The following is a 26,159-nucleotide window of genomic DNA, read 5'->3' as shown; positions in this document are numbered from 1 at the left end:
TATATTATTACTTATGTATGATACATGAGTTACTTGGAAAATACAGGAATTAAAGAATATGTCTATTGTATTAATTACCTTTTTTTACTCATGTTTGTTTCTGGGGAAGGAAATGTATCCAGTACCTTTCCTTTAGAGACAAACTATGCATAGAGTCCAGAATCATCTAGGAAGTGGAGTATTTGGTGGTCCTAAGTCTAGGATATTTAACTGTAATGATCCATGAAATGCTTGATTTTGAAGTACATGGTGGTATAACCTACATCTTGATGCATATTTTTCCCCATTAAAAAAAAAAAGGAAAAATACAGGAAATATATGGGCTTTTATTTTAATCTTTAGTATGTGTACTATGCTCACATTTGAGAAATAATAGCATTATTTATCTGCTGTCTTTATGAAACACAATGTTAAGTAACTAAATGGCTGTACAGATACACTGGCTCGCAGTGAATGGGCGGACAGAACTACTCCATGACCTTGTGCAGCACGTCAGTGACGTCGACGTTGAGGATGCGATGGGGCAGACAGCACTGCATGTCGCCTGCCAGAATGGTCACAAGACGGTAAATTCAGCCATGAGGACTTTAAGTTGCATGTATTTATTTTGAAAACTTTGAATTCATGAAAAATTTTCCACTCTGCATAATTGGCAGCATGAAGCATTGTAGCAAAATCTCAGAATGTTTTCTGCATCATATGGGTTCATGATTACTATATATTCTTTGTGGATAAAAGGAATAGAAAACAGTGCTTTTAAATCTGTTTAAAATATTTGGATTTTAAATTTATTTCTCTTCCATAGATTTTGATAGCTGAATATACTAAAATTTAAATGTATGTTCACATGTAATAATGATCTTATTCTCAGTCTTATCACATAACTTTTTTATATTTTACTTTTTACCAGTAAGCCTCAGTTATTGGGATTGGATAGTAAGAAAGTGAGCACTGACATTGCTTAAATATTTCAGCTTGGATTATCATATTTTTTTTTTTTTAAAGTCTATTTAATTTTTTTTTTTTATTTTTATTTTACGATAGTCACAGAGAGAGAGAGAGAGAGGCAGAGACACAGGCAGAGTGAGAAGCAGGCTCCATGCACCGGGAGCCCGATATGGGATTCGATCCCGGGTCTCCAGGATCGCGCCCTGGGCCAAAGGCAGGCGCCAAACCGCTGCGCCACCCAGGGATCCCGGATTATCATATTTTTCTGCTGTTTTGGAACATGATGCAAGATTAGAATGGTGGTGGTTTTCTTTCTTAGATTTCTAAAGTCTTATATTTGTTTTATGTCAGTACTTCCTTGTTACTCCCATGTAAAAACGTTTAGCTTTAAAAAATTGCTAACACTTTTCTCTTTCACTAGGAGATGGCTGTTTTATATAAAAATTGTTAGTTTAGGGCAGCCCGGGTGACTCAGCGGTTTAGCGCTGCCCCTTGGCCCAGGGCCTGATCCTGGAGACCCGGGATCAAGCCCCACGTCGGGCTCCCTGCATGGAGCCTCCTTCTCCCTCTGCCTCTGTCTCTCTCTGTGTCTCTCATGAATAAATAAATGAAATCTTTAAAAAAAAAATTGTTAGCTTAAAATTGAAAATCTGCTTTGTTATAATTTCCTATCCTGGTTAGTTTTGAGGTTTTTTTTTTTTTCACACTTAACATTATTGATAATAGAAAGTTACTTATTTACTTGTTTACCATAACAATAACAACAAAACCCAGCCAAAAGCAAAAAAATATCAGTAACTGCAAGATATAGAAATTTGTGTGTTTGATATGTATTGTTTTGTACACTCTCTGAGTCTTATCTTTGTGTTGGGAAAATTCTACTGGAATCTAGATTTTCACCTCTGCAAACACTTTTTCCCTAATCTGGGTTCAGAATGTAGGATCCTATATGTTTAGATGCTTTATGTAAGACTTACAATTCACAGAATATTGTACTACTTTAAGATAGTGAGGCCAGGAGTACCATTATCTTATGTTTAATGAATTGGATAAGAGGAAGGATATAGCATTTTTTTCCCCCAGAGTTTCTTCTGAACACCAATTATTCATTTATTATTATTTTTTGTCTTTCATCATCTGAAAACTAACCCAGTGTTTTCAAGAATTATTTTCCTTCTCATTAGTTTTACTTTCTGAGAATCAACATTATTAACTTAAAAGATATTCCGTGTGAAGAAAAATTATCTGAAATGTCCTAATCTTGAATGGCCCAGGTTATTTCATTTTTAAGATTTTATTCATTTATTCATGAGAGACACACAGAGAGAGGCAGAGACACAGGCAGAGGGAGAAGCAGGCTCCATGCAGAAAGCCCGATGTGGGACTCAATCCCGGGATTCCAGGATCAGGCCCTGAGCCGAAGGCAGACGCTTAACCACTGGGCCATCCAGGCTGCCCAAAATGGCCCAGGTTTTTTTTTCTTAAGGATTTTATTTTTTATTTATGAGAGACGGAGATAGAGACACAGGCAGAGGGAGAAGCTGGCTCCATGCAGGGAACCCGACATGGGACTCGATCCCGGGTGTCCAGGATCACGCCCCTGGCACCCAAGGCTGCCCAGTGGCCCAGGTTTTTAAACAACTGTTGCATATTAGAGAATGAGTCCTGCTGGTAGTTGTTATAGGACAGAAAAACACCCACTTTAATATAAACACTGTGCCATAACAGGAGTGGAGTGTCATTTACTAAGATTATAAATGCTACCTGTTGCCCAAGAATTTTCTACAAAAAACTAGGATTTAGATTAGAAGTGATCTACAAAAGCTCATTTTAGCTGCCTTGAGCCAGTGAAGAAACAAGAATTGCTGAGAAAACCTTATTTCAAAACATGTGCATTACAGGCTGCATTAAAAATTTAGAATTGTCCTCTGAAGTTATTGAAGAATAGTTAGTATAAGTATAATATACTCCATATGGTTTACAACCTAAAGCAGGTGTGGTGAAGTAAGGGAGGATTCCTTATAGTCAGATGCCTTTGAAGAATTGTATTCTCAGAAGATTTATAAGGGGGCTTGACTTCACTGCAATGATGAGTTTCACAGAGTGAGATTTTGCAGATATAGCAGTGGAGGAAGGGTACAAAAAGCCATGTTGACTTGCGGTTGATTGTATTAGTGAGTGAGATTTCATTGTCTTTTAGTTGGTCAGTTATAGTTATCTGTGAGGATCATGAACAGATAAAGAGTATGTTTAGCACTAGCTGTTTTGTGAATTATTATATGCATCTTTAATTCTTCATTAAGGCAAAAAGAAATATTGAAAAGTTAGTCTATCTTTGTTGGTAGTTGAGCTAATATTACCAGTGTCTTAAAATTACTTGTCTATTTCTGGGACATGGTCAGATCTCAGCAGTTGAGCATATGATAGAATAAATTTTTACAGGGTAGGGATTATTGATTTGGTTTTTTTTTTTTTAGCTCTTTGTATAGCTCTCTGTAAGTTGAACACTGAATCTAAAATGCTTTGTCCAGGTATCCTGGTGACTTATTTTAGCAGCAAGTAAATACGGCTTTTTCATGGTCTCCAAGTAGTCAATTCATGTATAAATTCATTAAAAGGACCTCAAAACTTAGTTCCATGTAGACATACAGCAGTGCTCACAGGTTTCAAGATTTTTTTTTTTTTAAAGATTTTATTTATTTATTCATGAGAGAGACAGAGAGAGAGAGAGGGAGGCGGAGAAGCAGGCTCCGTGCAGGGAGCCCAATGTGGTACTTGATCCTGGACCCCAGGATCACAACCTGAGCCAAAGGCAGATGCTCAACCATGGAGCCACCCAGGTGCCCCAGCCCCTTAGTATTTTAATTTTTTTTTATAACTTTCCCAAGGTCAGCTGTTATTTGCTGTACAATAGCAAAACTATGGTTTGTCTTGGGATATTGATTTTAAAAATCCCTTCAGAATTTGGTTATTCAGCTGGCCTGTTATATAGTCTTTCGCAAATTTTTCTTCCCCTGCCCTTAACTACCTCCTAAGGTATATTCTGTTTACTGTTTATGTAATTTATGTTAAGTGTTGTGAACACCTTGGAAGATACTTAAGAGCAATAACAATGAATAAATAAAATCTTTAGAAATAAAGAACAGTAATAGTATTGGTACTCTTTCTTTCTTTCTCTACTACCATTATTAATGTGTATGATGTGATTTTGCAAGGAAAGTACAGAAAGCACTCTCTGGACCCTTAATTCCTTTAGTCTTATATAGTGACCTAGAACCAGTATCTTGTTTGAATCTTAATCTCATTTTTAGAAAGTATAGTAAAACCTACATAGATATAACAACTTCAGTTTTTCTGGCCATAGGCTGAACTTACTTTTTGGTGACTTTTTTCTTTGCTATTAGTTCTTTAAGATTTAGTAATGTGTAAAATTGCCACAAATGGTTGATTACTGTTTTCTTGGAATAACTTGAGTTTAGAAACCCTAGCGAGTTGTCGAATGGTTTAGTCATAATTTATTAGAATAAATTGGAATACACAGAGGGATTAGTTTATGGACTAATTTCACTTCATTAAAGAAGAAATTTTATTTTTATGAGAATAAACTTTATGTTGCTAAATTTATAGAGCTAAATATGAAACTTCATAGACAATATAAAATGATCGTTACCCTGCTTAGAGTAGATTTAAGCTCCTGAATCTTAAAAGCATTACTTGATGCTGGTATTATAAACTGTCTTTGGTAGAACTGACTGCATGTTTTACTGAAATTGTGGGCTTGGTAAGGAACAGTGCTTACCTACGTTGTCAGCTCTCTTGATATCTTTTAACCAGCTTTCAAGCTTTTCATCTGGAGAATTACAGGACAGCCATCCAAACTTAATTGAATGCTTTTGCAAAATCATTTGTTGGATTCAGCCTTGAGGCTCAAAGGTAGATAGACTAACATTTTGGATTGTATTTTTAGATTCAGAATAATTTTATTTATTCTAATGTTAGAATTCTCCTTTAATAACATCTGGAAAATGTGAGGAAATAAATAATAGAAAGTTGTTACTGTGATTTTCAAACACAAGTGGGTAATAATGATTTTTATTAGATGTAACATAAGACTTCAAAGCTTTGGTAAGCTTAGAGAAACATATAAAACAGTCATTGATTAGTGAGTTGGCCATTTTCCTTAGTGCATAAGTAATTTGTGCGCTGCTGTGAAGTCGTGTCATCAGAATTATTTTTAATAAAAGATAAAGATGCTTTTTTGTTTTGTTTTGTCTTTTAGCAAGTAATAATGCCACAATTCGTATTTTTACTTGTAATTTTAATATTGAATATCTATTCCTTTTTACTTTGATCAGTGTCGTTTTGATAGTTGATATTGATAAAGTAGAGCTGCCTTGGATTTCTTGCTTTGTAATCTTCAGTGTTTTGGGCACAGGTGGTCTTGGTTAGTCACTGCCTTCAATTTAATGGCTTTTGAGATTGACTCAAACTTTAGCTTGGCACATTTAGTTTTCCACTCAGAATATTGTTTTACCACTTGAAAAGTCATGAAGTTTGTTGAGAATGTGTTGTTTCTTCTCAAGGATTTCTTGAAACAATTTGAAAATCCTCTTTGAATGCTTTTCTTTCAAGGTTACTTCCTAGCAGTTTCTTACACTGTAAGGAGGAAGGACCCCTCTCCCCCTTGTAGATAATCTAGGAAAAGGATAGTTTTTTTTGTTTGTTTTTTGCTGTGTTTTTGCTGCTGAGAAATATTGGACAGGGAATTTGAAGTTTTGAATTACCTTGAAAGCATATTTTTGGTTATCTAAACTAGGCAAATGATTTCATTCTTAAAATTATTATATTGGAAAATGTAGATAATCAACTGTCATTTACAAATATTTGTGTTGGCATACTTTTATATGTCTGCTTTCATACTGTAAGCTGCTGACCCTAATTTTTTCAGGTGAATGAGAAGTCATAAAGTTTTTAAAACAGAAGAATAATCACCATTGTAAATCACAGGTTTTTTGGATTTCATGGTTTATAGTCTGTAAAACCGACAATGCAATTTTTACAGAAGTATTTGTAGGTAGGGGTGTAGGTGTGAGGAATTTGCTACAACACATTGAATGCAAATCTATCATAGAGAATCTTATTAATTTTTCTGGATGTGACTAGTCACTGTCTCGCATACTACATGTTTTTGTTTTGTCTCTTGGTCTTCCTTTTCCACTAGAATGTAAGCTTCATGAGGATAGGGATTCTTCTTTATTGCTATCTAACTCTGGCATCTAGAGTAGTCCCTAGCACATAATGGATATTGGGATTCTTTTTGAAAGATAGAATGGGCAAAAAAATGCAGTACCATTTCAGCCAGTTTTTCTCGGCCATTTTCTTTCCATTTCTGAATGTTTGTCACTTTTAAATTTGTACTTTTAAATGTTGTATATATTGATAGTGCTATTTTTTTTTAAGATTTTATTTATTGAGAGAGTGCATGTGTGCACACAAGAAGGGGTGGGGAGGCAGAGGGAGAGAGAAACACATGTCCCGCTGAGTGCGGAGCCTGATGTCGGGGACCCTATCCCAGGAACCGAGATAATGGCCTGAATGAAGTCAGATGCTTAACCAACTGAGCCACCCAGGTGCCATGATAAATGCTATTTCTTAAAATAATCAGACACTTATAATGTGTCTGATTTGTTCCTATGGGTGAAAAATCTCTGCTTTTGAAACTCTATAGGGATTTTAGTAGTTAAATCCAGAATTAATTTCTTCAATTATGTTTTTCCTTAGGCTTCTGTATAATTTAAAGTCCTCAAGGAGTATATTTTCTTTTTTTTTTAAATTTATTTTATTTTATTTTATTTTATTTATGACAGGCACACAGTGAGAGAGAGAGAGGCAGAGACACAGGCAGAGGGAGAAGGAGGCTCCATGCACCGGGAGCCCGATGTGGGATTCGATCCCGGGTCTCCAGGATCGCGCCCCAGGCCAAAGGCAGGCGCCAAACCGCTGCGCCACCCAGGGATCCCAGGAGTATAGTTTCTTCAGGAGCATACATGTATTTAATAAATGCTCAGAGTTTCTTCCACCTGAGTTTTACTAGTTTCAAAGTTATTTTACCCTTTGTATACATATAAGTAGTTCTACATAGACTGGAATTTTTTTTAATTGTGATTTGGATTATGTCTGACTTTCTTTCTTCTTTTGTTATGCCATTTAACTAATTCTGCATTATTATTTTTTCTCCTGTTTCCGAGCTTTTACAAAAAGAAGTCTGCACACAAATCTTTTTTTTTTTTTTAATCCTAAAGATTGATGACTTTTCATTCATTTCGGTGCTACAAGGCAGTTTCTTTCCTTACATTCACATCCCTTTATATATTATTTATCCTTACTCTGAAGGAACTAGCTTTTTCTTTTTGTTTGTCTTCAGGCAACATTTTATCTACAAGTGGAATTTTTGAAAGTTTTAAAAAATATGTTTCTTTTAATAGATACATAATTCAATGATGTTAATTTTGTTAGAAAAGCAGAAAGATTTACAAATGGAAAAGAAAATGCTAGAATGAGCTACTTTACTTTCTAATCTTTTCTCAAGAACAGAAATAATTTTTCATATCTTTGTCAGGTATTTCCCATAAGTGAGGGTATGCTAGGAACATAGGATGGTGCATGTAGTGAGACATGTTTTCTTGCTATGATTTGCTCAGAGTTTGTCTCACCACTTTGTTGAAGAGAACAGTAGAGGGATATGTTAGTCTAATGGCTTAATTGTTTTTGTATTCTAAGTTCTACAGTATAAAAAAAGATACGGAAATACTGTAAAAAGTGTATGATTTAAAATGACACTATTTTAAAGCTAAACACAAATAGCTGTCTAGGCACTTAAGTTTGACTCTCAAGTAGTTATTTAGTGGGGAATTAGTAGATTATAATTAATGTAGTTTATGAAGTTCTGCCAATTAGCGTTACTTCTACTTAGTAATCCAAATTCAGAAAAATTAGAATTCCTACTTTTTGGTAGGTATCATAGTGGTTATGAACATGGATTTGAGTTTAATCCTATTTCTCTATTAATTTGTGTGTTGGGATGCACATTACTTCTTTGAGACTCAGTTTCCTACTTTAAAAGTAGTGAGAATATCAGTTTCCTTACAGGATGTATTAAATTTATTAGCACAGTGTCCAGCTACATGTTAAAGTTACATTATTATACCATTATGTATTTTAAACAACTTTATAACTTTTGTGAATTAATAGAATGTTTTATTAATAATTTATTTCTTCTGGGACGCCTGGCTGGCCCAGTTGGAGCATGCAACTCTTGATCTAGCAGTTGTGAGTTCAAGTTCCACGTTGAATATAGAGATTAAAGTATAAATATCATAATAATAATTTATTTCCGCTTCTATCTGGATTGCTTGGCTTTAATTGTATATTAGTATATATTTTCAGTATATATATTGCTTTCACTTCTCCTGAGCCTTTTCGATTATGGCGTTTTGTCTAATTTCTATAACAGCTAAGAAACATTATTGGTGCTGTCCATCTCATTCTTGTTTTGGGCCATGCAGACACAGCTTCTAGGTCAAAACTCAGAAAGGAAAAAGCCATGATCAAAAGGCTCAAATAGGCCTTGTTGTTTTTTTTTTTTTTTCCAAATAGGCCTTGTTTTATAAAAATATGACTTAAATGCTTATTTTTCTTTTTTTTTTAATTTTTATTTATTTATGTATGATAGACACAGAGAGAAAGAGGCAGAGACACAGGCAGAGGGAGAAGCAGGCTCCATGTACCGGGAGCCCGATGTGGGACTCGATCCCGGGTCTCCAGGATCGCGCCCTGGGCCAAAGGCAGGCGCCAAACCGCTGCGCCACCCAGGGATCCCAAATGCTTATTTTTCTTATTTTTTTTAAAGATTTTATTTATTTATTTATTTATTTATTTATTTATTTATTTATTTATTTATTTATTTATGAATGATAGAGGCAGAGGGAGAGGTAGGGTCCCTTTGGGGAGCCCGATGCAGGACTCAATTCTGGTACACCAGCATCACTCCCTGAGCCACCCAGGTGCCCCTTATTATTTATTTATTTGTTTGTTTGTTTATTTATTTATTTATTTATGATAGTCACACAGGGGGGTGGGGCAGAGACATAGGCAGAGGGAGAAACAGGCTCCATGCACCGGGAGCCTGACATGGGATTCGATCCCGGGTCTCCAGGATCGCGCCCTGGGCCAAAGGCAGGCGCTAAACCGCTGCGCCACCCAGGGATCCCTTTTTCTTATATTTAAATGCTATGCTTGACCACTTGTCCTCAGTTTAAAGGAATTCTATAGCGGATAATAAAATTTTATGTAACAGTGTTTCTATTCCTCTTGGAATAGAAGTAAATTCAATTAGCAATACATGAATACTCTATCTTAAAATAAGTCTATTCTTACCAATCAGAATCTTTGCAATAAGAATGATAGTCCCTTAAGCTACCCTTTCTGTCCAGTCGTGATCATCAGGCAACAATTTTGAGCTCTTTTAGTGTTTCTTCTGGTATCTATTTCCAAATAATATACTTCTATTGCTCTTTCTCAACTTTCAGATGTCACTGAATCATTTCTTGTCCTGGTGAGTGAGGATATAATCCATTTAAATCTTCTTCCCATGCCTTCTCCCCTATTTCTAAGATTAAATTGTAAATTTTAACAGAGAAGATTAGGTGTATATATAGTTAGGTAACTATTATTTATTCCTGACTCAAGTAATGAATTACTTTTTTATTTTTTAAAGATTTTATATATTCATGAGAGACAGAGAGAGAGAGGGAGAGAAAGAGAGAGACATAGGCAGATGGAGAAGCAAGCTCCCTGTGGGGAGCCTGATGCGGGACTCGATCCCAGGATCCCAGGATCATGACCTGAGCTGAAGACAGATGGTAAACCACTGAGTCACCCAGGTGCCTCAAGTAATGAATTATGACAACATTTTCTATCTAGGATGACTATTTTTCTTAAAGTCAATAATTGGCTTTGTTCAATTTATTTTTTATGAATCAGTAATTCTTCCTATATGCGCCAACAAAATATCTCAGTTCTATTTTCTACAAAGACAAATTCATTAGATAATATTATTTCCATTTTTTAAACTTAGAAATTTCTTAGTTTCTCCTATGTTCAATCCCTAATAATCTAGTTTGCATATTTTGATATATTCCTTTACTTAGTAGCTTCTTGAGAAAAGGTGCATTGGATGTACTTTTTTTTCAACATCTTATGTAGTTAAGCGTTTTATTTAAAACCATATATTCTAATGATAGTGTGGTTGGCTTTAGAATTCTGCATTGGAAGTCATTTACCTTATTTTAAAGGCAGTTAGTGTTTTAAATTTCAGTGTTGCTGTTGAGAAGTTTAGTGCTAATCTGATTTCTGTTTATTTCTGTAATCTTATATGAAATTATGAAATAATTATGAAATTTCACTTTGATGTGCTTTGTGGGCCTTTAATTTATTACACCAGACAGTTGGTGAATCTTTTCAGTTTGGCACTGCATGTCTTTCAGTTGTGGAAATTTTTGGACATTATTTCTTGATTACTTCCCTTTGGTCTCCCATCTCCTTCATTCTCTTTATTCCTGATTTCTGCAGTGTCTCCCTGAATTGATCTACTAATTTCCCATTCTTCCTGTTTTGTCTTTTTGTTTTACTTTATTTCTTGTGGAGTTTTTCCAATATTGTCTTTCTAAACTATTGAATTTGCAGAGTTCCTGGGTGGCTCAGAGAGGGGTATGCTATTTTTGGCCTCGGGGTTGTGAGTTTGAGCCCCATGTTGGGCGTGGAGAATACTTAAGCAAATAAATCAAAATAAACTTTAAAAAATGTTTAAGTTCCTATTGAATTTTTACTTATATTTTTAATTTCTTATTCTCTGAATATTTTTCTCCCAGCATCTTGTTCTTGTCCTATGGATATAATATCTTTTCTGTTTGAGGTAATATCTTTTCTAAATTTTGTGGCTTTTTCTTTGGTTTCTTTATTATCTTTATCTTCCTGACTTCCTTTTTCTTTTGTTTTGATTTTTGTTTTTCAGGATAGAGACCTGCTTTTAGTTAATCAAGTTAGTTGTCTCTTAAATGTTGTCTGCCCATTTGTGTAGAGTGGTGAGGCACTAAAATATTGGCAGGAAGCATTGTGTACATGGGTTGGGTTTATTGGCTGGCCCCACAGTGTGCTATGGTTTCTCAATCTTGCCTGAGATATTTTGGGCCTGAAAATTCTTTGTTATGGGGGCCGTCTGTAGAATGTAGGATGTTTAGACCTATCCCTGACCTCTCCCCACTAGCTGCCAATTGTACTCTCCCTTCCCCAGTCATGAAAAAATAATCTCCCAGCATTGTCAAATGTCCCCTTGGAGACGATTGGGCTATTTCATGGCCACTCTGTAATGCTAGTATTTGTAGGGCTCTATTCTCTTGCCAGTCTCCAGAGAGGAAACTTGGAATCTCCATCTTTTGAGGTTTTAAGCCTGGCTACTGGATTTCTGGGAGTCTAGTGGAATGTAGGGGCTAAAGATTTTCACTTAACTTTGTTCATCATGGCTCCTTATCTCTGCTTTACTTCTGTATCTTGTCTGCCAGTCTAGAGCCTCCCTATTCAGTTTGTCCAGAGAATAAACCTTACTATTTTGAGACAGTGTAGGGAGAGATAGTGGCTAACTCTCTGCCATGGGGAAGAAGGGCTCTAGGGTAAGGTCCAACTCTTTCTTTTACAGGCTTTCAACTACTATTTCTGTTTAGAGCTCTTTGTAACTATCTTTGTCTTCTAAGTTACCTGGTACTTCCAATTCCTGTATTTTGTATGTATGTTCTAAGGGGAGAATTTGATGGTTTGTTGGAATCCACGTTTGCAGGCATGTAGACTTCAGCTGCCTTTGATCTGCTAAGTCGGCTTCTATCCCTCCACTTGTTTGCCACTTTCCCAAAACTGATCAATTTGTCCAGTATACTGTTCTGTTCTTTCCTCTTCTTCCTTGTGAGTTTATAGTCTTATTATTTTACTGACCTTGTACTAGGTATTACAGCAGCAATAATGAACATGTGTTCAGTCCAGAAGTAATATTAAATGGTGTAATTCTAAAAACTTAGGTTTTTACATGTTTTCTTCCTTTTTTGTAGGAGAAATTCAAATGAAGACTAAAGGAATAAAGCCAGGAGAGATGCTTTTTTTTTTTTTTTTTTTTTTGAGGTTTTAGGCAAGCCTCATTCTATCTCTAATTATGGGATATATGTTTTTAAGGTTTTATAATAACTTGCTTTTCCTTAGTATATGACTCGAATGATTACAGAAGTAGAGCTTAGGAGACAGAGTATGTATGAATGAGACTATCAGAGAAACTGAAATCAGTATTGATTGCTGTTAGTAGTAAGAGGACTTTATAGCTTTTTTAACATTTTGAACTTTAATAATTATGTTTGAGTTTAGAAAATGATAGTTTTCTTAACTATCTGTTAAGAATACCTGTTTTTTATTTTTAGAGGCAAAAGAATTCTGGTTTTTAAATCCAAATATTTAGAATAGTTCTGTCAACTTTACTAGCCATTTGTGGCTATTTAAACTTAATTATTATAAAATATATTAAAAATTCAGTTCCTCAGTTGTTCAAGCCTGTTTTCAAGTCCTTGGTAGCTACATGTGTCAGTGATTTTTTTTAGAACCTTCCCAGATTCTAACAGGTTATATTTCATTGATAATTACACATGTATTATTTAGTACCTGAGAGTCTCAAGAGAGCTAACCAAAAAGTTGAAGTAGTTCAGCTATCATAATTGTCATGTTCCTACTTGTTCTACTTTAAAATTTCAAGCTGTGGTAAGATCATTCCTTCTATCTATTTAAATCGTGATAATTGTGTCTTTGTTTTACTTCTCTGGCTTTATTTTTTAATTATTTCTTTTCCCTCCAGACAGTGCAGTGCTTGCTAGACAGTGGTGCTGATATTAACAGGCCAAATGTATCTGGAGCCACTCCATTGTACTTTGCTTGCAGGTATGATATTTTCTATTTTCAGATGCTCTCATTAAAGAATGTGTGTATTTATTACATTTCCAAACACAAACATTTCTGTATATTTTCTAAAGTTCTCTTGTTTTCCCACAAATACTGTACTCACTTAACTGCACAAGGAAAAATATTTTCTATTATATTGCCAGTGTTTTTATATGTTAATAGGTGGGAGCTTTTGATTTACTTGATTATTTAAATTTTAGACTAATTACTTAATAATGAAAAAAGGTGTCTGTATAATCCTTTAATTTCATAGTTTTCTTTGTTAAGTACTATGTCAGTTTCAGAGGGATTAAATATTAATATTTAATATTAAAATATGTCTTAGACCAGAGCCGTGTCTTTGCTTTCTTTGGATTTGTAACTTAAAAAAAAAAAAAATCTTTGCATTTGTCTGGTTAGATATTAACTTATAGATTAAGTTATTTTTGTAGTTCTGTCTTGGTTCATTTTCTTGAAGCATACATTTTGTTCATTGGTTCATTTGTGTAATAAGCAAACATTTAGTTAGCTACTCAGTGTGTGCCATATATTATGGCATTAGTGATACAGTAATAAATAAAACCTGAGTCCATATGGAGCTAACAACATAATAATTATACATGTACTCCTCCCCGTACATACCCATACATATGTGTGTGTGTGTGTGTGTGTGTGTGTATGTGTGTGTTCTATAAATGTAGTTTGCAATTAGAAGCAATTTACAATATACCAGTGTTTCTTGTCTTTGGTTTAGATGATATGAATTGCAGTATTTATTTAGTCTCTTAAATGCAGATATAAAGTTCTCCAGAAAGCTCCTCTTTTTTTTTTAATCCCTTTTTCTGTTATATGTCATTTTCCTGGAGGTTTGTTTTAGACTAAAAGATCTGCTTTTGTTCTTGTTTAGCTTCTCTCTAGGGTCTCTGATGTTACTTTGATTACACTGCTTCAAATCATCATTGAACAAATTGAATTAGCATACAAGGACTTTTGGATCTCTAGACTTCTATCTGAATCCAGCCATTTTCTTACATTATATTTATGTTTTGGTTGCTTGGTTAGAAAACCCATTCTTTCCATAGTATCCTGAATATATGAATAATGTCATTGTTTGATTCCCTGAAATCATATCCTATCTTGAGGGATTATCTCTAGATCAGTCCTTTCTTTGAAGCTTCAGATTTGAATGGCTACCTTCCTGATTTACATCATCACTCCCAAGTTGTATAGAATCTCAGATGTCAACACGTCCAAAACAGAGTTTCTGATTTCCCTTTTCAAACCTTTTGTCTACCTTTTCTCATCTCAGTCATTGGAACCTTTATCTTTTCAGTTGTTTAAATAGAAACTAGATCATTATTTTTTTTTTCTTTTTCTCTGTCTCTCTCTGACCCTGAACTTGGAATTTAGTAAATTCTGCCTCCAGAATATATTCTGAAACTCATCTCTCCAACTCACTGAAATGATCATAGTTAACGTTGATACCTCTCGTCTAGAATACTGCTTCATCTCTTAACTGGTCTTCTTGGTTTCTCTCGTTTCCCTTCCATCTGTCCCTTCTTTAGCAGCCAAAGCAATCTTTTAAAGAAATGAATCTATTTTGGGCACTTGGGTAGCTCAGTTGGTCAAGTGTCCGGCTCTTGATTTCAGCTCAGGTCATGGTCTCATGATTGTGGGATTTAGCCCCAAGTTGGGCTCTGGGCTTTGCACATGGCTTGGAGTCTGCACGGGATTCTTTCTCTCTCTCTTTGCTCTCTCTCTTTCAAAATAAATAAAATCTTGAAAAAACACAGCTTTTGTCATTTTGTGTTTAAACTCTTTATTAAAAAAAAAAAACAACTCTTTATTTAAAAATTCTGGTGCCTCTGTTGCATTACAGATAAAATACACATTCTGATTTTGCCTGTGAGACCTTTGTGGTCTGACCCTGTCTTAGCTAACTGTGCTTCTGTCACAATGGTTCTCTCGGGGTTCACAAATGCAAGGTACTCTTTCCAGTAGGCTTTTCTGCATATTGTTTGTTTTCCCCAAAATGATATTACTTTGGCTTTTTTATGTGGCTGACTCTTTCTTTATATCAATGCTTAATTGTTACTTTTTCAGAAGGCAGTTCCTGGCCAGTGTGAGTATGGCCTCTCCCCAAATTTTATTTCACAGCATCACAGTTATTTCTTTTTCCCTTTCTTTTTTTTTTTTTTTTTTTTAAGTAGGCTACACACCCAACTTGGGGCCCAGCAGAGGGCTTGAACTCATGACCCTGAAATCAACACCTCAGCTTATTAAGATCAAGAGTCAGACGTTTAACTGACTGAGACACCGAGGCGTCCCACAGTCATTTCTTTTATAGCACTTTGTATTTTGTAATGGTTTATTTATTCCTTTATCGTATGTCTCTCTTACTAGACTGAAAGTTCAAAAAAGGGAAGAATCTTACCACTTTATATTCAATGTGTAGTACAGTGCTTTGCATTTAGATGCTTAGTAAATGTTTTTGAATGAATGAATTGCTATAGTTACATGTTTGAAAAATATCTTCTATAAAATGATAGCATGTGTAATAGTTAAATATTGGTATATTAGTGTTCAGAATGCAGCTATTCTAGTTTGAGCATAGAGGTATGGCAAAAAAAGGTTTTTAGAAGTACTTTCTGTTAGTATTATATTGCCATCATTAACCTTTATTTAAAAAAAATTTTTAAGATTTTATCTTTAAACTCTACACCCAACGTGCAGCTCGAATTCACAACCTCAGTATCAGGAATCGCATACCCCACTGACTTAGCCAGCCAGGCACCCCTCCCATTATTAACTTATTCTAGCAAATATTAGGCTTCTTTGAACAGAGATAGTTAAGCTTTAACTTAAAATTGAAATAAGAAATGAATCATTATAGCAGGATGATAGATATGGAACATGGTTCGCTTGTATGTAGACTTTTTTTTCTTAAAATTTTATTTCAATTCTGTTTAGGTAACATATAGTGCAATATTGATTTCAGGAGTAGAATTCAGTGATCCATCACAACAGCTAGTATTCATCACAAGTGCTCTGAATGCCCATCACATATTTACCCCATTCTCCACTCACCTCCCCCCATCAACCCTCAGTGTGTTCTTTATTTTTAAGTCTCTTAACATTTGGTTTCCTCTCTCTCTTTCCCCTTTCAGCATATGTTCATCTGTATTCTTAAATTCCACATGAGTGAAATCATATGGTATTGGTTGTAGGCAGACCTTTAATTGTATTTGCGATACCTAGATATAGATATACATTAAATGTATAAATTATTCCCATTGTATCATCTATGATAAATGAAAAGGGGAAAGGAATGTGGGAAACAGAACAAGTTGACCCTATAGACAAAGTATAGAAGTCTAAAAGGCTGGGGTATTTGGGTGGCTCAGTGGTTGAGCGTCTGTGTTCAGCTCAGTGCATGATCCCGGGGTCTTGGGATCGAGTTCCACATTGGACTCCCTGCATGGAGCCTGCTTCCCCCTCTGCCTGTGTCTCTGCCTCTCTCTCTCTCTGCCTCTCATGAATAAATAAATAAATAATTTTTAAAAAAGATCTAGGGGATCCCTGGGTGGCGCAGCGGTTTAGTGCCTGCCTTTGGCCCAGGGCGCGATCCTGGAGACCTGGGATCGAGTCCCACGTCGGGCTCCCGGTGCATGGAGCCTGCTTCTCCCTCTGCCTGTGTCTCTGCCTCTCTCTCTCTCTCACTGTGTGCCTACCATAAATAAAGTAAAATAAAAAAAAATAAAAAAAGATCTAAAAAGCTAAACATAATGTAAGTTTTTATTGGTTGAGAGGTATTATTAGATATACTATCATATGCTTTTTTAAAATTTTGAATTACATTCAAAAGGTATTGAGCTATATAGGAGAAAGAGCCTTGGAAGCAGGGTTCAAATCTTAGCCCCAAAGCTGTGCAACTTTAGTCAAATTCCTAGACCTCTGAAGCCTTTGTTTCTGAAATGGAAATGCTGCTATCTGGCTTGTGAGACTATAGTAAGGATCAAAGGAGATGGCTTATAGAAAGCATCTGGCAGAGTATTTTGCACTTAATAAGTGCTCGCTAACCTGCGGTATACGTCTCCACTCCTCAGTATGCACAAAGTACGGTTGTCCTCATTTAGGTTTATTGCTATACAAGATTTTCATACTGAGAAATAGGATTCTTCTCCTACCATACAGACTTTTTTACTTTGTGTTGCCATATTTAATTATGTAGTGCTTCTGTGAGTGAGTCATTTTCAAACTGATTTTGACCTAAAATTATGACAGGAACTATTTTCCAGCCACTTGTTTCCTCTAAGTATTTTGCACAAGACATAATTCATTAGCTTTCTTTTCATGCACACAATTATTTCCCCATCACCTTCCCATCTTTAGGCACCTTTGTTTATAGGGCTTTTTTGGAAGAGGGTCATAGGGAGAGGGAGAGAGAGAATCTTAAGCAGGCTCCAAGCCCAGCGTGGAGCCTGGTATGGGGCTTGATTTCACGACCCTGAGGTCATGATCTGAACCAATATCAAGAATCAGATACTTAACCAACTGAGCCACCCAGGTGCCCCTGTTTTTAGGGCCATTTATTTATTTATTTATTTATTTAGGGCCTTTTTTTAAAAAAAAGGATTAATTTAATTTTTTAAAGATTTTATTTATTTATTCATGAGAGACACACAGAGAGAGAGAGAGAGGCAGAGACACAGGCAGAGGGAGAAGCAGGCTCCATGCAGGAAACCCGACATGGGACTCAGTCCCAGGTCTCCAGGATCACACCCTGGGCTGAAGGCAGACACTCAACCGCTGAGCTAAAGGCAGATGGTCAACCACTGAGCCACCCAGGTGCCCCTTATTTTATTATTTTTTAAGGTTTAATTTATTTATTTGACAGCATAAGTAGGGGGATCAGCAGGCAGACAGAGAGGGAGAAGCAGGCTCCTCACTGAGCAAGGAGCCCAACAATGTGGAGCCAGATCCCAGGACCATGACCTTAGCTGAAGGCAGATGCTTAACAAATTGAGCCACTCAGGCACCCCTATTTATTTATTTATTTGAGAGAGAGAGAGAGAGAGAGAGAGTGCGCGTGCAAGAGAGAGTGCAAGAGAGTGTGAGGGGAGGGGCAGAGGGGGAGAGAGGGAAAGTCTTAAGCAGACTCTTCACTCAGTGCTGAGCCCAATGCAGGGCTTAATCTCATGACACTGAAATCATGACCTAAGCCAAACCAAGAGTTGGTTGCCTTAACTGTGCCATCCAGGTTTCCCTAGGACTTTTATATAGTATTTACAAATGCCTCAAGTCCTTAAATTGCTAGATTGGTTTTATTTTCAGTTTTATGCTTCTCATTCCCTTAAGTGAGTTCTTTAAATAAAGGTTTGGGTGTATAATGATTTTTAAGTGTTTTCTATATCTGGGATACCTTTTTTCCTATTAGGAAAAGCAAGGTTTAGCTGGGGTTATATAGATACAGTAAATTAGTGAGATGTTTATGTAATTATGGATGTCTGCAATAGAGAGAAAAAGGTGTGATTCTGAACATGGATTCGTAGCTACTGCCAAGTACCTCCTTTCAATTAGTGGAATTCACAAGCAAAGTGTTGTGCCCAAGATTGCGAATCCGAGAAACCACCAAGGAGCCGACACCGATGCAAACACACGAGGGTTGATTTACAAGCTCGAGCTTGGGTCCAAGTGTACCTGACACAGCAGAGCAGGGACTTGGACCCCGAGACTAAGAGGCTTAGCAGCTTTATAGGGGCCAGTGGCCCATGGGATACACAAAGTTGCACAGTCCTGTGGGTCCATACTCCATACGCAGGTGGCTGATTGAATTACATCTTACCCTATAGTATCCATTTGAGCTGGCCTATTACTTTGGTCAGATTGGCGTGCAGTTTTGGTGGGCACAAAGCAGGGTTACATTGTTATGAGCCGATTTCCGATTAGGGTGTGCCCAGCCGCTTGACTAGGGTGGGGCCCCGCCTTAAACAATAAGCAGGTTATGTGGGGGTCATACAGGAGGTGGCAGGTGTAGCACAAAATGGAATCAGTCCTGCTCTGCTTGTCCAGGGGTAGGGGATTTTTGTTAAATTTCCTGGGTCCCACACAAAGCCCAAAGACTCAAAGTTGTAAACTTCAGAATAGGAAAAAGATCATTAGAAAATACGATCTCTTTATGAGTTGTTCTAAAAAATCCTGCAATATTTGTACCATATGCACTTTAGCCAAGTTTTCAGATCATATTGCTTGAAAGAGCCTAAAATTAGGAGTCTGAAAGTGCTTGAAAATCACTTCTAAGTATGTTAGAAGTACTACAACTTTCTTATTAAATCTTTGCCAACTTCCTAGTTTCCAGAAAATGCACTGGCATTTCCTTGAAGGGACTATAATCTCAATCAATATAAAAAAAAAGAAAGAATTTAATCTTTTAATATAATTCCTTCATTCCTCTCCCTACATATTCCATTGTCATATCAATGAGACTTCTGATAACATGTATATCTACTTCTTGAAAAAAAACCAAATATATAAAAAAAATAGTTAATGGGACGCCTGGATGGCTCAGCGGTTGAGCGCCTGCCTTTGACCCAGGGCGTGATCCTGGAGTCTCAGGATCGAGTCCCACATCAGGCTCCTTGCTGGGAGCCTGCTCTCCCTCTGCCTGTATCTCTGCCTCTCTCTCTGTCTCTCATGAATAAATAAATAAAATCTTTAAAAAAAGATAGTTAAACTGTAAAGAATATTTGTTCTCTCAGCAAATTTTTACAGTTATTTGAACTGAAAAATCTTTTTTATGCAATATTCTTGAGAAGTTTGTTACAGATTACTCTTAATGTCGTGCAATATTGTAAGTGGAGCACTTGAGGCCTAAGTCGGTTTGTGCAGATTTTATATATTATTTAGTGCCTGTTTCTTGATTTTAATTTATTTTTGAAATGAAATGTTACTTGCTCATAGATGACATTTTAATGTAGTTTTAGAGATTACTCGATCATAGATGACATTTTAATGTAGTTTTAGAGATTACTCCAGTTTTCTAAAAATGTCAAAATGGAATTCTTTTTCCTTCATGCTAATTATCCTTTTGGCTATATTTGATAAATAAAATTATTTGGAGACATTTTAAAAACCACATATATTCAACAGTGTCCCATTTGTACATCGTGATCTTGTCTGTCCATTGTGTGTGATCCCCATTGTATTTTTCTCGGAGCATATATCCCCTTGCAACTTACACCATACTTTCTTGAGTACTAAATACTAAATTGTTTATGCTTTGAGAGCAAACTCTATGTTTATTCATCTTTTGGAATGATATGATACAGATGAAAATTTTGGATCAGATCGACTTAGATTCAAATTCTACTCTGTCATGTAACTGTTGATCTTGAGTAACTCCGTGGTTTTCTCAAAGTCATAGTTTTTGCTACTGAAAATGAAATGAATACTTATTATTACATTTTTTAAAATTTTTATTTTTTCATGAGAGACAGAGAGTCAGGGACATAGAGGGAGAAGCAGGCTCCCTGCAGGGAGCCTGATGTGGGACTCGATTCTGGGACTCCAGGATCATGACCTGAGCTGAAAGCAGATGCTCAACCACTGAGCCACCCAGGCGCCCATGAATACTTATTTTATAAGAGGGGCAGAGTTAAATCAGACTTTGTACAAGGAACTGAGCATTATGCTTGTCATTTAGTAGATCCTAAATAAATTATGAATCAGGTCTTTTTTTTGTTGCTTTCTGTGTATGTTACTTTATTTAATACTTATTTGTCAAATGAATGGTACCTGAAGTTAAAAACTATAATATAATTCAACAAATGTATTGAATACATGTTATAAGCCAACTACTGTGCTTAGTGCTATGGAATAAATACATGGTGAAGAAGTTTACAGTTTAATTGGAATGATTAGACACATGGATGTTAAATAATTATAGAAGAAATGTCATGAAAGTTGAACATAGTCACTTTGCAAATTTTTTCCAGAACCAAGGGTAGTAGCACAGTTATCACTGTCTCTAAATAAATTAAGGTTAAGTTAGTTTCTTTTCACTTAGCTTTCATTTCTAGGTATTACAAAGAAAAGAACAGTTTCAATTGTAAGCTATTTGCTATTAGCTGTGATATGTAATGTGTTGACCAGCACTCCTAGCTTAATGACAAATGACATCTAATGAAGACTTTTCTTGATGTATAATAGTGAAACTAGCTACTGTTGCTTTTGGAGAGATTGCTGATTTCCTTGGTTTCTTGGTTTTCTCTAATAAATTAGATTTTGTTCTTGACTCAGTTTTGACCTCTTGATACTTGTATTAAGCTAAATAATCAGCATGACAATAGAGTATTGTGAGAGTGATACAGCTATAATATCTGCCATCAGATTCATGGTAGGATTTTATTAAATTAAAAAAATTTTAAATTAAAATTGTTTAATGCTATTTGGTTATAAATTATACTTTATGCAGTGTCATTTTGTGGAAAAGAATGAGTAGGCTTTTTTTTTTTTTTAACTTTCTGAGAAATCTTTCTTTTTGGGAAATGACGTACCTTTTTAGGTGTAATGGTATTGTAGGAAGAGTATTGGTATGGAAGAGCAGAGATTTGAATTCTAGTTTCACCTGTGCTTAAGTGAGTAGCTTTTATCAACTACAAAATAAAAAATTTTGATCACATACTCTTCCAAACCATATGACTTCCTTGGGCATTTGGTAAAATTAGCTTTAAACTATAGTATCTTTGGATTGCAATTTTTTTTTTAATTGCCTAGACTATCTTGGATCAGATTAGCTCACTGAGTAATAAGACCCTAGAGTCTAGTGGTTACTGTCCTCCAAATTAGATTCCTCCTAGCTGAAAGAGTGATGGTTACTAATTTTACTACTTAAAAGAAAATGGGCATTTGGATAGGAGCATTGTTCATTCTACCTCAGATTAAATAACTGTCAACAGAAGCCAAACTGTGTGGGTTGATAAAATGAAAGTGGAAAGCTGGATAGTATTTTTGGGTATTAATCCTTACCCTACCCTCATTCTCTTATTTTGATATTTGTCTTCCTTCCTTCCTTTCTTCCTTCCTTCCTTCCTTCCTTCCTTCCTTCCTTCCTTCCTTCCTTCCTTCCTTCCTTCGTTTTGTATTTATTTATTCTGCCAAGTATTAAAGTGCCATAAAATGTACTTTTGTTTTGAATATTGAGGGGTTTTTTTGACTAAAAATCTAGACTTGGATGGGTGTGGTAGGAAGGGTCAGGCTAAAGTTGAGAAGGAAATTATTGGAAGAAAAAATAGCACATAAGCCTGAATAGTAGCTGCCTATCCCAAGATATTATGATTTGTTATAGGTAATGTGTCCTAAGTTCAATTTTAAGATTTTTAATAGGTCAGTTTATCTACATAGTGAAGGTATGATTTAACATTGGGAAATGTTTTCCTAGATATTGAGGATGTAATTCAGATCTCTTCTCAGTTTTTAAAAATTGTTAATGCTCTGTTGATTCATACTGACTGTCTATAATTCATAGAGAAAAACTTTAAATTAAAAAGGTTATTTTTTAACATGGTTTTACTTCTGTACAGTCATGGTCAGAGAGACACAGCACAAATTCTTCTGTTACGAGGAGCTAAATATCTGTCAGATAAAAATGGAGTAACGCCTCTGGATTTATGTGTACAGGTATGTTGTTAATGCATATTCTTAGCTCTTTACTTTATAATAGAAACTGACACTGGTAAAGTCACTTTTTTCCCTCAAATGAGAGGATAGATGCAAAGATGTTTATTCTGTAAAGAATATGATTTTTTATTTTTATTTTTTTGTTTTTATTTTTTATTTTTTTAGAATATGATTTTTTAAAAAAGAATATGATCTTGAAAAAGGAACTGTGATATTATAAGAAATATATATTGGTCTTTTTTTTTTTAAGATTTTATTTATTTATTCATGAGAGACACAGAGAGAGAGAGAGTGAGAGACACAGGCAGAGGGAGAAGCAGGCTCCATGCACCGGGAGCCCAACGTGGGATTCGATCCCCGGTGTCCAGGATCACGCCCTGGGCCAGAGGCAGGCGCTAAACTGCTGCGCCACCCAGGGATCCCTATATTGGTCTTCATCCCAGTTCTTAACACAAGAGTCTCTCAGGCACTTGGACTCTCCAGAGTGAAAAGAATGTTTTTGTACACTAATGAGGTGGCTGGTTGCTTCTGGATAGGTGCTGGTTGTCAGGGAAGCCAACCATGTGACTACAGAGCAGTGTTGTATCCCACTCCCAGGGAGGTAAGGAGGACTGGAGATTGACTTTAGTCATCAGTGACCAATAATTTAATTAATCATGCCTATGTAATAGAAATTCCATAAAAATCCTATATACAGTGGGGTTCTTAGGGAGCTTCCTGGTTGGTGAACACATCAGAGTTGTGGGATGGTGCCACACCCAGAGAGGATATGGAAGCTCTATGCCCCTTCCCAAATACTCTACTCTGTGTATCTCTTCCATTTCGCTGTTCCTGAGTTATATGCTTTATAGTAAAGTGTCTCCCTGAATTCTGGAAGCTTTATCAAACAGCAAATAGCAGATCATCAAACCTGAGGAAGGATTAATGGGAACTCCTGACTTATAGCTGGTTAGTTAGAAGTATGGGTGGCCTGGTCTTGTGAATGGCTTCTGAAGGGGGGGCACTTTTATGAGACTGAGCTCCTAACCTGTGAAGTCTGTGTTAACTGTGTGTAGTTAGCATCAGAATTGAATTAAGTTGTATGACACTTAGTTGGTGTTTATAGTCAGTTGGAGAATAGCTTGGTGTGGAAAACCTACACATTTAGTATCAGATTGGTATGTAGAGGAAATAAATTCTCCATTAGGAACTTTTTCAAAAATTTAGATAATTTGAAATATCTCTCTCTCTCTCTGTCTCTCTCTCTCTCTCTTTTAGGGTGGCTATGGAGAGACTTGTGAAGTATTAATTCAGTATCACCCTAGGCTTTTCCAGACAATTATTCAAATGACACAGAATGAAGATCTCCGAGAAAACATGGTAATGTAATTGTACTATAGCTTTTAAATGAACGAGCTTTGTTCATGCTTAGCATATATGGTATTTTAAAATGTACTTAGTAATTTTATTATTACAAATATTTTAATGATTCAAATTTATCTGCATTATAGGAAAGTATAAATAGTATACTAATAAATTTTGTGCTATTATTTAGCCCTATGAACCTTCTGGCCTCTGGGTCTTTGTTTTGTTTTTAAAGATTTTGTTTGTTTATTTGTTTGTTTATGAGAGAGCATGTTTAGGAGGAGAGGGAGGGAAAGAATTTCAAGCAGACTCTGCACTGAGCATAGAGCCAACCTGAGGCCCAGTCCCATAGTCCCATAGCCCTGAGCCAAAACCAAGGGTCAGATGATTAACCAACTGAACCACCCAGATACCCCTGGGTCTTTGGTTTTTGCTTAAAAGAATTGGAATTTTCTCCATAGATAGGGGGAAAATAACTAAGGAGGAATATCATCGTATCATTGGTAATCATTAGTTTATAATAGCTTTACTCTGAAAAATTGCAGAGCTTAAACTTCTCATATATTAAAGTTTGGAATTCAGATTGTGTAAATTAACTTGGTGATTTCTATTTATATTTCTTATTGCTTTTTTACTGGGTGATTTTGAAAAGATTTTATGTCATCTGTATATTAGCTTTTGAATTTATGCAAGACAAAATAACTGTAAAGGACTTGATTTTAGCTACTTGGCTTTGGGATACTTTTTAAACTAATAGATACTCAATTTCTTGATAAAGTTTAATAGATTATTGTATAATCACATTTTGTTTTACTTGTAAAAAATTTAGTTACGGCAAGTTCTGGAACATTTGTCTCAGCAAAGTGAAAGCCAGTACCTAAAGATTCTAACAAGCCTTGCTGAAGTTGCCACAACAAATGGGCATAAACTGCTTAGGTAAGTGTTTCAAAATATAGACAAATCAATAGGTAGTGGTATCTGTCAGCTTTGTGTTTTTTTTTGGCTTTTCTGGGAATGGTTTATTTTGTTGGATGTTTTCATCAGTGGTAAGATGTTCTAAAAATTTGCTGACTTATTCTTTCGTTTTAAAGGACTAGGGCAGTCAGCTCTTACTGGGAGATATTTGTCTAGAGAGACTAAAAATATTTACTTAAGTGGATTTGGACATAGGTGTCTAAAATTTTATAAAATGATAGATTAGTCATCTAAGTAAATATACATAAAGAAGAATCAGAAAGTTTAGGAGTCTTTTTTTTTTTTTTTTGGTCCCTCCTTCAAGAAAATAGTTTAGGAATGTTGATCACTATAGAACTGTGTATGGACTACTGTTCAGCCTCTCAATATATCCACATGATTCCTTATAAAGTTTTTTCCTTAAACTGTCCTCCTCTGTTCAATTCTTTATTCTTTTTTTTTTTTTAAGTTTATTATTTATTCATGAGAGACACACACAGAGAGAGAGGGGCAGAGAAAGAGGCAGGCAGAGGGAGAAGCAGGCTCCATGCAGGGAGCCTGGCATGGGACTCAATCCCAAGTCTCCAGGATCAGGCCCTGAACTGAAGGCGGCACTAAACCGCTGAGCCACTCGGACTGCCTGTTTAGTTCTTTATTCTTTCAAAAGATGCTGTGAGGGGATCCCTGGGTGGCGCAGCGGTTTGGCGCCTGCCTTTGGCCCAGGGCGCGATCCTGGAGACCCGGGATCGAATCCCACGTCGGGCTCCGGTGCATGGAGCCTGCTTCTCCCTCTGCCTGTGTCTCTGCCTCTCTCTCTCTCTGTGACTATCATAAATAAATAAATAAATATATATTAAAAAAAAAAAAAAAAAGATGCTGTGGTTTTAATGACTCATTGCTGTGTCCATGGAGGTAATGCCTTTATATTACTTGTGTTTATATATATATTGCATTTTCCTGTACCCATACTTCACTGTATGTTAGCTCCCCTTAATCAGGAATAAACAGCCCCAATTAGGTATAAGCAGCCATTTAGGGGCACCTGGGTGGCTCAGTTGGTAAGTGTTTGACTTTTTTTTTTTTTAAAGATTTTATTTATTTATTCATAGAGACAGAGAGAGAGAGGCAGAGACACAGGCAGAGGGAGAAGCAGGCATCATACAGAGAGCCCGACATGGGACTCGATCCAGGGTCTCCAGGATCAGGCC

The 26,159-nt window shown here is 36.0% G+C and overlaps 1 protein-coding gene across 5 annotated transcripts in view; it reads left to right on the top strand.

The window, feature by feature from the left end:
* Positions 1-26,159, top strand: part of HACE1 (HECT domain and ankyrin repeat containing E3 ubiquitin protein ligase 1) — a 110,951-nt gene that overhangs the window by 25,574 nt on the left and 59,218 nt on the right. For 2 of the 5 annotated variants that reach the window (XM_055329967.1, XM_055329966.1), the window contains exons 6-10: positions 435-566; positions 12,893-12,975; positions 22,557-22,653; positions 23,911-24,012; positions 24,827-24,933. In XM_055329967.1, the coding sequence (XP_055185942.1) occupies positions 435-566; positions 12,893-12,975; positions 22,557-22,653; positions 23,911-24,012; positions 24,827-24,933 (521 nt within the window). Of the gene's footprint in view, positions 1-434; positions 567-12,892; positions 12,976-22,556; positions 22,654-23,910; positions 24,013-24,826; positions 24,934-26,159 lie in introns of those variants that run through there. The other 3 variants (XM_055329969.1, XM_055329968.1, XM_055329970.1) reach the window with 2 other exon arrangements.

The sequence above is a fragment of the Nyctereutes procyonoides genome, unplaced genomic scaffold (genome assembly GCF_905146905.1).
Source record: "Nyctereutes procyonoides isolate TBG_1078 unplaced genomic scaffold, NYPRO_anot_genome, whole genome shotgun sequence".
Lineage (NCBI taxonomy): Eukaryota > Metazoa > Chordata > Mammalia > Carnivora > Canidae > Nyctereutes > Nyctereutes procyonoides.
The sequence above is the reverse complement of the archived record's forward strand: the minus strand, read 5'-3'. Positions and strand labels throughout refer to the sequence as shown.